At 44.5% G+C, this 11,695-nt stretch overlaps 1 protein-coding gene across 1 annotated transcript; it reads right to left on the minus strand.

Annotated features, from left to right (window-relative positions):
* Nucleotides 1-3,230: 3,230 nt before the first annotated feature.
* Nucleotides 3,231-4,205, minus strand: LOC105097979 (olfactory receptor 51D1). Its single transcript, XM_010990609.2, has one exon. It carries the CDS (start codon nucleotides 4,203-4,205, stop codon nucleotides 3,231-3,233), a length of 975 nt encoding a protein of 324 aa, XP_010988911.2.
* Between the last annotated feature and the right edge of the window lie 7,490 nt (nucleotides 4,206-11,695).

Genomic DNA, 11,695 nt, shown 5'->3' on the forward strand with positions numbered 1-11,695 from the left:
TGAATGTGACACTAAATAACTTACATATTTAAATAAGTTGTTTAAGTCTCTTAATAAGGCCAAGTGAATTTTAGTTGGTTTCTCTCTATTTTTTAATGACCAGTTTCACAACTATAAGCTTTAAATTCACAACACACGGCATGCTGACATAAGCTATCCAAAATTAGACAATGTCGTTTCATAGTGCAGTGGTTATCACGGCCTCACAAAATTAGATTAATGTCAAATCGGGCCATTTCAACTCAGACCGCATCAAAACTAGTGATTACAAGACCTGCATGTGCCTGTCAACCTGCAGCCTGACACTCAACGCCATCACTCTTGAGCCATCTGTGCCGCCTCCCTCAATCTCCTATTGAGTTAGAGAGTTTGAAGCCGTAAAAAAAATGTTTTTATGGATAATATATATAAAACAATGATTTGCAAGATACAGGATATCAAGCAGTGAAGGACAATGAGCTCTGAGTTATGGGAAACACATGAGGAGAATCCTGGGGTTTCCCCAGCTTACTGCCTGGACAGCGTGTCCACGCAGCAGCCCAGGGAAGGAGAACCCAGGCAGAGGCCAGAGCACACCATAAGCTAAGGATGTGGAGCTGAGAGTCCAGGAAGTTCCAGCTAGCTAGGATTTGAAGGCAGAGTATGGGAGGTAGTCTCTCTACCCAGAGAGAGACTCCAGAGGTACATAGAGGGCCCTCCGCCAGAATCCAGCTGAGAACTGAGCAGCACGTGCCTGTGAACAAGCTCCCTGAAGCTGGGGAAAGAGCCACCTGGAAAGATTAGAGGTAGCACCACCCAGTGTTCACGTAGGGCAGGGATAGCGACTGTTCCCACCAGCCAGACTGGGAAACTTCAAGATTCACAGGCATTGAGTAGAGAATACAGAAGGATATTGCCTCAGTGGTGAGGAATAATTAACCAAGCATTGTCTGCAGTCTAATGCTAGTTTTAGATCACAGGTGATCATTAAGAGCTGGGGAAAGTACTTTGTGGACTTCATAAAATAGCACAGTCAAACTAAGGACTATGATGTGTAGAGACAGGAACAACAGATGAGGGTGGACAGGAGGCGGGGGATCATTTTGGTGAGGGGATAAGTGAATGTGTTCATCGACAATGAACCGGAACCCACTCAGCCTCTCCTCTCTGAGAAGCCCCAGCCAAACAGACATTGAGCACCTTATACGTCAGGTCCCAGAGACAAAGATACCTACTTCTTGTCCTCAAGGAGACAGACAACCATCATACAGATATTTCAGTTCTATGATGAAAGATAGACAGCTGTCGTAAAACTGTTTATGCCCTATGACCAAGGAATAAACATCCCGTAGGAATACACAGCTTTAAGGCTTATGACAGAGGGAAGCACAGAGACTGTAGGAGCCTAGGGGAAGCCCTTTTTATTGGTAAGTGGGGAGGTAATTTGGTTTATTTATTTAATTTTTTTAATGGAGGTACTGGGAATTGAACCCCCGACCTCATGCTTGCTAAGCATGTGCTTTGCCACTTGAGCTATACCCTCCTCCCTGCCACCAACATTTATTTATCGCTTTTTATTTTCCACGTGTTTTCACACCTATTATCCTACTTAATCCCGGCAACCACCCAATGGGAGCTACATTGTATTTGTTTTATAGCACTTACAGTTCCCAAAATTGCTGAGGTGCAAAGTAACCTGCTCAGGTATCAAAGCTAGTGATCCTAACCTAGACTGCATCTAATTCCAACCCCACAGTGTCTCTTTCACTGATACAGTCATCAACCATGTCTAAAGGAACTTCTTGGCAATGTTGTGCTTTCTTTGAATTTCATTTGTAAATTTGAGCATCATTTGCAAATCAGACACCAGTACAGGAAAATAAATTTCAACTTATCTGAAGCTTTATGAAAACATTTTTTTAAGAGATAGAGAGTTGTTTTAATTAATCACAATAAGTCTGGACATCCAGGCATGGCCAAATGGGTGCTGCCCTGCACAATATGGGAGCACCATTTACATAGACCATGATGTAGATGGTGTTTCCTAAAGTTGTGCAATGAGACAACCATGAATATGATCATTTCTTGCACATTTACAACACTTTGCAATCTACAAAGGATGTTCATAGTGTGTAAGCTTTACAACATCACAGCTTTTGTTTTCCGAAGGTTCTGACCTCCCTAAATTCCTGGTCTCCTGCCTCAACAGCAGGTCACAGTATCTTTCCCTCTGCCTTTCCTTTTTTGCTGTTCTACCAAAAACACTCAGGTGTCCTCGATTTTAGAGAGTTTCTTTTAATCCCTATGGGGAGCAATGAACAAGGATGAGGGGGTAGTAGGGAGTGGGGAGACCAATACAAGACACAGCAAGGGTTCTGGCACCTCCAGGGCCTCTCCCTCCAGGTGTACTCACTTAACTTCTAGCACTTAGAATCTGTTAGGTCAAAAATGTTCACATTGAAGAACTGTAGGTAGAAAACAATAGCAATCAGGGACATTATTCATGAAACATACATGCCGGGACACAGCTACTACACAGACCAAAACACAACTGGCACATTCTGTGTGCACTCCCACACACACTAAAAGTCACATATAGTCACATAAAGATACCTACATACTCGCAGACACAATCAGGGTAAATATTACACTTGTGGGAAAACAGTCTCCAGTAGAACCACAAAAGATGTGTACTGGCAGATTCCACATAAATACACCCACATGCACGCAGAAATGTCAACATTTCATGTGTGCTGTCTCTTTTCCTGCTATAGACTCCGTCCCCTCCTTCCCATTACTACCACCCAGATACTTTCATTAACCCCTAAAAATGACTGTGTAACCACTTTGGGGTCCAAGAAAGAAGCTTTATAGCTAACACAGACTCACTGACATGGATACATGGGAGCAAAATAATTAGAATCACACATCAAAATTGATATGAATCGTAGGGTGTGGCATGTACAGCCTTCTTATGTCAAATTACATGGATTTTCCAGCTGGGAGAGAGGAGTAAGTCAAGGCCACCGTGGCAGAGAGACTAGGATGATCCTTCTCCAAGATGTCCTGTCCAGACTGGGTCATGAGCTCTTCTGTACTGATACATTCCTGGAGATAGATATCTAAGGTCTACTTAGATAACTGGGAGCAGACAGCCCAGTGGGTTGGATGGTCCAGTCACCAAGACATTCAACAGGACTGAGTCCTGCCGTCTTTCTTAGGGTTTGAGGACACTAGGGAGGTTATCCTGCTCACCTGCCATCCTGTGAGAATACATGGAGGACCCGTGAACGAATCTCCTTGGTTTTGGCTCCATAGACTATAGGGTTAATCACGGGGGGTAGCAGTAGATAGATGTTAGCCATAATCACGTGGAGCAGGGAGGTGGGGCCACCCAGCCTGTGCACCACAGAGAGCCCGATGAGGGGCACGTAGAAAACCAACACAGCACACAGATGTGAGACGCAGGTGTTGAAAGCTTTGAGTGCTGCCCCCCGGGAGGACAGCTCCAACACAGCCCTCAGGATGAGGACATAGGAGAAGCCAATGAAGAGGGCGTCGACGCCCATGACTGAGAGGATGATGAAAAGTCCATACACCACGTTGACCGTGGTGTCAGTACAGGACAGCTTCATGATATCTTGGTGCAGACAAAAGGAGTGTGTGACAGTGTGCCTTTGGCAGTACGACAACCGCTTCAGGATGAAGGGCAGAGGGAAAAAGAATACAAACCCTCTGGTCAGGGCAGCAAGTCCGATCTTGGCGACCGTGGGCCCTGTGAGCACAGCAGCATGCCACAGTGGGAGGCAGATGGCCACAAAGCGGTCAAATGCCATGGCCAGCAGGATGGCGGACTCCATGGCTGACAGAGCATGGATAAGGAACATCTGGGCCAGACAGATGTTGAACTCAATCTCCTGGATGCCCGTCAGGAAGAGGCTGGCCATCTTGGGCATGGTGACAGAGGAGAGCACCAGGTCAATGGTGGAAAGCATGGCCAGGAAGAGGTACATGGGCTCATGCAGGCGCCTTTCCACACGGATGATGAGGACAATGGCCAGGTTGCCCAGGGTCGCCAAGGCATACATACAACACAGTGGGAAGGCCAGCCAAAAGTGTATGTTAGGACCCAGGCCAGGAATGCCCACCAGCAGGAAATAGGCTGGATGGACCAGAGTTACATTTGATGTGGCCATGATAGGACCCAAGAGCTGAGGCTTCTGCATCCCAAGTCCACAGTCTATGAAAGGGAAGAGGAGAAATATCACTCAGTCATGGCTCGGAGGAGAGAAAGGACTTATCAAGACAGGGGGCTGAAACAGCGATGGCAGAAAATAGAAAGACTAAGTACTGGTCATTCTGAACTCCAGGCTCTTTCTGCTCTGATTCTCCGTAGACGCATCTCCCTGGGGGTCCCGTGACTCTCAGTGTGTGAAGCCCACTCAGAACACTCAGAACATACGTGTAGCAGCTCTTTATTTCCAGAGCTGATGTTGCTGACCACAGGCACAGCTCCTGGCCAATTCTAAACCAGAGCCGCCAGGCTTGCACAGAACCTCCCAAACCCCAGATTTTCTAGCTCATGTTGGGGTTAGGATCCTTCTGAGTCCAGAGTTTGAGGCTCAGTCTGTGGTTGCCTTTAAGACCCACTCTGATCCAAGTTTAGGGCAGGAAACAGGGGCTTAGACTAGATTTCAACAGACAGGTTTGTGTTTCAGCCTGAGTACCACTTCTCAAACTTCCTTGATAGAATCATTTGAAACAGTCATTGAAAACACTGTCTCCACAGTCCTACTCCAGGCTCAGAGAATCAGATTTTCCAGAGATGGGGTCCAGAAATCTAGTTGAGACAGTAAATCCCTTCTCTCTAGGTGATTTTTTTTTTCAATTGAAGTATGGTCAGTTACAATGTGCCAGTTTCTGGTGTACAGCATGATGTCCCAGTCATACATATACATACATATATTTGTTTTCATATTCTTTCTCATTAAAGGTTATTATATTGAATATAGTTCCCTATGCTATACAGAAGAAATTTATTTTTTATCTATCTTTATCTACAGTAGTTAATATTTGCAAATCTCGAACTCCCAGATTTATCCCTTCCCACCTCCTTTCCCCCAGAAACCATAAGATTGTTTACTAGATTTTTTTCTAATCGGAGAAATTTGGGGAAAGCTGTCCTGGAAAAGCTGTTCTGGTGTTCCATGAGATGGGGAGGTAGGAATAAAGAAAGACTAACATTTCCAGCCCCCAGTGAAGAACAGAACATAATCTTTCATTGGGATCTCTCAAGGCCACGTGAGAGACAGTCCCAGATTGTACCTGGCTGGGGTGTGACATGGAAACCAGATGCAGCTTAGACATGGAAAGAAAATCAGTCTGTGCTGCAGCCAGTGCCAGCCGGTGTGCACAGGCACATCCTCCTTCCGCCACTACCCTCCCTTGTAAGCACAGAACACCCAGGCTAAACATCCTTTCTCTACACAGACTACTCTGTGCTAAGCCTCTCTCCTGAGATCCGAACTCATACAGCCTGCTGCCTCTTCATACTTCTGCTTGAATAGCTTGTGGCCTCACACTCATCTTGTCCCAAATAGGAGCCCTCCGAATGGTACCACTGGGTTGCCCACGTCATGCAGTCAGAGTAGCTAGTCTCATTTTGATTTTTCTGCTCTGTCACCTCCACTGTGATTTTGTTTTCTCGAGTAATCTGTTATGGCCTCTCCTTTTGTTTAACACACCCTGCCTCCCTCCCAACCTCATTCTACCATCCACTCTGCTCTCATTATGAAAAGAACTTCCTAACTCACCTCCCTGCTTCCAAACCCAGATATTTCAATTCACCTTCCCCATATGCTGCCATCTAAACAGCAGAACGAAACATGTCAGGCTCCTGTTTAGCAAGGTACAGGTGACTCCCACAGCCTTCAAGATCAAATTGGAATTCCACAGTCTGCATTCAAAGTCATTCCCAGGGTGGCTCCAACTTCAACTTTGCAGCCCAGATTCTCAGTTTGTTTCTTCCTTGTCAATCGCCACCACCACCACCAGCACACACGTGTATTTTTCTCTGGGTAAATTAATTCCCCTTGCCTTGTTTTTTCCGTGAAGGGTTGGAAGCTGGAACTGGGGAGCCTTTCCTGGCACAAGGGCTTAGACAAAGTTTAGAATGAGCCTTACAGCGGTTTGAAGAAATTCCTCTTTGGGTAGGTCACTGAACAAGGTCTGAAATCAGACGCGGTCATCAGGATGAATGCACGCTGGCGGACATCTCCAAGCAACCAGGCTGGCTGAGCAAAGGCCAGGCTTCCTTATGCAATGCGCCCTCCCTGCCTGAGCCTCCGCAAGCTTCCCAGGCCATGGGCAAGGCTGCCCTCCTCTCCTGTTCCCTCCCCACCCTGGGCTGAGCCTGGCATACTCTCCAACAGTGCCTCCGCCCAAGGCAGCTGCCCTTATATAGCTTCTCTGAGGACCCTAGGGAGCGTGAAAGGTGATGAACAGTGAACTACTTCAGGCTCCCTGGGAGCACCGCTCCGCTCAGGCGCCCAAGGACAGCTGAGCTCCGACCCCTACCCAGGGGGGCTGTACTCTGTTAGTATTCTAGGGCCAGCACAGGAGACTAGAAGGAAGGGGAGTGCCATGGAGAAGAGGGATGACCAACACTGGAAGAAAGGAGCTACTGGAGTGGAGGCGTGGGTGCGCACCTAAAAGCGTGCGCTCAGACTTGAATACTCTGCTCACTCTCCGCACGCATTAGCCAAGGGGATGCAGCGCTATGCTCAGGCACTGCCTCTCGCTTCTTGATGCTGCCCCCTTGTGGTAATATGGGAGAATTGAAGGAATTTGGGCAATGGCTCTGAGGTTAGGGAACCAAAGACCTAACTGACCTTGAATCTGAGCTCCTGCCACTGCGCTATGGCCCCTTAGTGTTCTCTCCTCTCCCTAACAAGCCAGCCCTTCCTTCCTGGGGCTACTAATCATAGCTCTCCTGTCCCTGTACCCTGTCCCCACAAATGAGATAGTGTAGAGTGGTTGTTTAAATGTAGCTCTGTCAGGAAACAGACTTCTGTCCAAATCCTGGCCCAACCACTTACTAATGGTCTGACCATCCTTAGCCTCCGTTTGATGTGAAAAGTAAAATGAGATGCTAGAAATTCTCCAGTGAATGTTTGTGTTCATTATTATTGCTCAAAACCACTGGAAGAGCCGGTGAAATAGGAGGGAATCCAGTTGAGATGGTGCTGCAACAGCCAGAGGAGGAAAATACACAGGGAAGGAAGAGCGGGCAGCAGTGCAGAAGGATGCTGAGACATCAAGTAGTAGGAGGGCTGAAAACAAACACAAGGTCACTGGTTACCTTGGGAAGAACTGTTGAGGTGGGTTGGTGGGAATGGAATCTTGAATGCAGCAGAGTGAAGGGTGAGTGGGTTAGGAAGAAATGGAGAAAGTGGATGTAGACCACTTTTTAAAGAAATTTATATGTGAAGAGAAGGAGTGAAATGGGCAATCCATGAAGAATTGGTAGGTCTAAGGAGAGTTTTTAAAAATTTGTATTTTGGAGCATGAAGAGATTGAACACAAGTGTCAACGGGATGGAATTAGTAGAGAGGCTCCCTGTCTTTTACTTCCCACATTCCTGGTGGAGCTCTTCAAGGCTGTGACCCAGGTAGACCCTCTGTCCTTCTACCTCTGTGTAGTAACCATGAGAAATCTCAGCTGCTCCCAGAACTTCCATCACCCAAACAGGCCAGACCAATATCTTGAAACCCAGACATGGTAATGTCTGTTGGACATTATCATTTATGCATCCCTCAGGCACCTCAAACTCAATGCCTCCAACTAAGTTCATATCTCTGATCCCCAGTCTATGCCCGTAATCTGCATGTTCTGTTCCCTGTCACAGAAATGACTGTTGCCCAAGCCAGAAACCTAGAAGTCGTCATCTCTGCCTTCTCTCCCTCTCTCTCTTACCCACGTCTTTGGTCACAACTAGTCACCAAGTCCTCTTTATTTTAACTCACTGATGTCTCATGAATCAGACTTTTTTTTCTCCATCTCCTCTGCCTTTACTCCAGTCCAAGCCCAGATAATCTCTTTCATAGGTCATCAGAAGAGCTTACTTACCAGTCAGCCTCATTGAAGATCTTTCCTACCAATTCATTGTCCACACTGTGGCCAGTGTGATCTTCCAAACACAAGTTAGTTTATAGCATCTTCCTATTAGCTTTAGAAAGGTTGACGTTCACACTCCCTCACCCAGCTCATAGAGCCTCCATGTGCCATCTCAGTGCACCTCTGCATCCTCATCTTCAGACATCTACCTCCCTTTTTGCATGACAAGTCCCAGACGCACTGAAATTATCCCACTGCTTCAACGTGCCTATGTCTCAACCTTCAGTTTTCACGTAATCTTCCCCCATGGTAAAAATACTCATCCTACTCCCTGTTTTTATTCATTCTTAGTCTTCAGGTATCTCTCTAAACAATACTTCCTTAGGAAGATCTTTCCTAAGCCCTAATTTTGATGGATTCACTTTACTTTTTTTCCCTTTGTTTCATTTAATGTCTTCAACATTATGAGATTATTTATTCTCATAATTCTGAGCAGATCTTATCCTCCTATTTCTGTAGTGGGGTGGACACTGATGTGTACATTTAAAAAAGGAGGTTTACAGAGTCGTCTTTCATTCACTCTTAGTGCAGAAGTTATTTATCCTCTCATTGATGTTCGTTCGTAACTCACAGTTCTGTTACTTCAGTTGAGGTCCAGTTTAAGGGAAAGTTTCCTTACATTTTTGGTTGCAACATCAAGCACCAAGTTGGCCCCAATTTTGAATGAAGATTTTTCATGGGAACTTTTCAAGTATTTTTTCACTTGTTACAGTAATAAGGATATTATCTCACTGAGTACTGTGAACCGTGGTATGACTTTTAAAATAATGGTATATCCCTATATTTTTGTTTCAATATTTTTCACAAGAAATAAGGAAGAAAACAGTCAATATAAACAGAATATTTAAACAGTCAATAGCAGAAAACTCTGACCAGGGACATACTCAAATTCTTAGCTTAGGAGGGCCTGAATTATATGAACTTTATGATCACAATTCCCCAGCCCCATCTCATGACGCACCAACTGTCCTTCAGTATGGTCCTACACTAGCATTATTTCACTTCCTCAAATGAAAGTTCTGTTTCCTTACACCCACTTCTTGCTCAAGAGTGGGCTGGCCAGCTCACCTGTGTCATTCTTTATAACCTTCCTAAGAAGAGGCCCAATCTACTATTCACTGAGAAGGAGGCAGAGCTCTGTGAGAACCTACATCAGATAAAAACAGTAATTTGTCAAACCATCATTCATAACCATGAAAAAACAAAGGGAAGCAACTAATGTGGAAAATATCAGAGCTTGAAAAAGGGAAACAAATATGAGAAATAAGATCAAATGGCCCAGTAAAAAACAGGGCAGAAATGAGAGACCTTAGATAAAAAAAATTGTAGCATCATTGAGAACTGAGAAAATCCTGTTGTGTTAAAACAAGAACAGATTGCTACAGAAGGAAAGCAGTGTGCAAGCAAAAAAGAATTATTGGAATTAATAATAATGATAATGAGAGTGTGCAAATTTTATGGTTGGTTCTGAAGCAAGACGGGGAAGAGATAGGAGTATTTTCTTGAATCCCTAAGTCCCCCAGGTGTAAAACACAACAATAATAACAACAAAACCAGAAACTGAGTAGAAAAAGAGTACTCGTTGTCTTTCTGCACAACATTTTGGAAGAATCTCTCAAGTTGACCATGCATACTTCTTGCATGAGACTTGCATAAGAAAAGGTAAGACACATGGAGGGCAAAGACAGGCATTCCAGAATGAAGGAAAGGAAGGGGTGGAGCAGATGGAGTAAAGTCAACAGTCCAGGAATACTTCCTAAAAGCCTCTCCTTCTCCACGAGAATTCTAGGTCTTATTTTTTAGACTCACCTCACCCTCCATCCCTGACTCCCTCCCCTCGCCTAAGTGAGAGTATTAGCAAAGGCCTGTGGCTTTGCTGCCCTGAGCTGGGATTTCCTTTCTCTTCCTTGGGCTGCCATTGAGGGGATGGAAGAGGGAGGCCCTAAATTCTGCTACTTGGATTCCAGTGAGGTATTTATCGATATCATGAGTTGCCTTCTAGAACTGAAGACAGCCTAAAATACTGGAAGAACAGAGGGTATTAACCTCCATTATAAGAGTTCCAGGAAGAGACTTTTGAGCTGAAGGAGGGCAACTACCCGTGGTCTGAGCTGCGCTCCTCCTAGCCTCCTCCTTACACCCTCACAGGTTTTTTCTTCTTACTGCCAAGTCACTACCACAGGAAGCTATCTCCTCCCCTTCAAAGTTTGGGCCTAAGATTGTATGAAACTCCTTGAGGCTGTGGCTCACATGTCGAGAGAGAGAGAGAGAGAGAGAGAGAGAGAGAGAGAGAGAGAGAGAGAGAGAGAGAGAGAGAGAGGGAGAGAGAGAGAGAGAGAGAGAGAGAGAGAGAGAGAGAGAGAGAGAAAGGCCAACGCGGGGAGGGAGGTCTTTCAGCAGGGTGTATGGCACGCAACACGGCCAGTTCCTAGTCTCCGTCCACAAAGTCAGGCCCCAGGGTTTGTACCAGCTCCTACCCCTTTCTTAGCCCTACTTCCTCACCTCCTCCCCTGCCCCCCACCCAGCTCCCAGTCCTTGTTTCTCCTTTGAGTGCCACTCCGCTCCCCTAGTGCAGGTAGACACCATCCCATAGTTAGCCATTCAGCTTGTTGTCCTGGTCCATCCTGGATTCAGGCAGAGGGTTGGGGTCTGCAGTTACAGCCATGGGATGTATCTAAGACAGAACCTCACCTGGACACACCTGTCTGCCTCTCACAGCAAACAAAACACCCCAAGAGAGTGAAAATATTGAAAAAAATAAGAAAAAGTACATCATGAATGCATAAATTATATGTAGATACTAGCCTATCCTTACATAGGCATAAAGTGATTTATATTTAATATAAAATTAAAAATGTGTTAGTTTTCTTACTAGTTTATCTTTGCTTCCAAAGAACTACATTACCATACAGTATCTCTCTTTCTCTCATAACTGAAAAAACTGCGTAACAGCCTATGATCACAGGTAAGTGGTTCTTTTAAAAATGTAACAATGTCTCCAATACTATATTATTAATATGACTGTAATTCTATATGCCATAAAATTTTATAATGATTCATTCATTAGTGTATAGGCTAGGTTATGGTGAAGCAATCATATCAATTACACTGTGACCATAGAGTAATCATATTGCTGATCATTATCAATGCATAAATTGTATACCTATAAGTAAATATGAATTTCTTTTCATATTATCTATTTTTTACATCTAAGGTTAACAATACATATAACACCTACAGTGTTTCATGTCATATAAGACAATATTGATGTAGGTACTGACAGGCAGATGATACATCTTGTAAATAGAATACATAACTTATAATATCAATAAGTACAGTACAGTACTGTAAATATATTTTCTCTTCCTTATAACTGTCTTAATAACATTTTCTTTTCTCTACTATAAGAATACAGTGTTTAAAACATACAAAATATGTGTTAATAGACTGCTTATGTTACTGTTAAAGCTTGGGGTCAACTGTAGGTTACTAATAATTAAGGTTTTGGAGGAGTGAAAAGTTATACGGAGAGTTTTTACTG

This window comes from Camelus dromedarius, chromosome 12, assembly GCF_036321535.1.
Source record: "Camelus dromedarius isolate mCamDro1 chromosome 12, mCamDro1.pat, whole genome shotgun sequence".
In the NCBI taxonomy this organism is placed as follows: domain Eukaryota; kingdom Metazoa; phylum Chordata; class Mammalia; order Artiodactyla; family Camelidae; genus Camelus; species Camelus dromedarius.

Excerpts from the sequence above, each read along its gene's own strand:
- LOC105097979 (XM_010990609.2), bottom strand. The coding sequence starts at position 4,205 with ATGCAGAAGCCTCAGCTCTTGGGTCCTATCATGGCCACATCAAATGTA.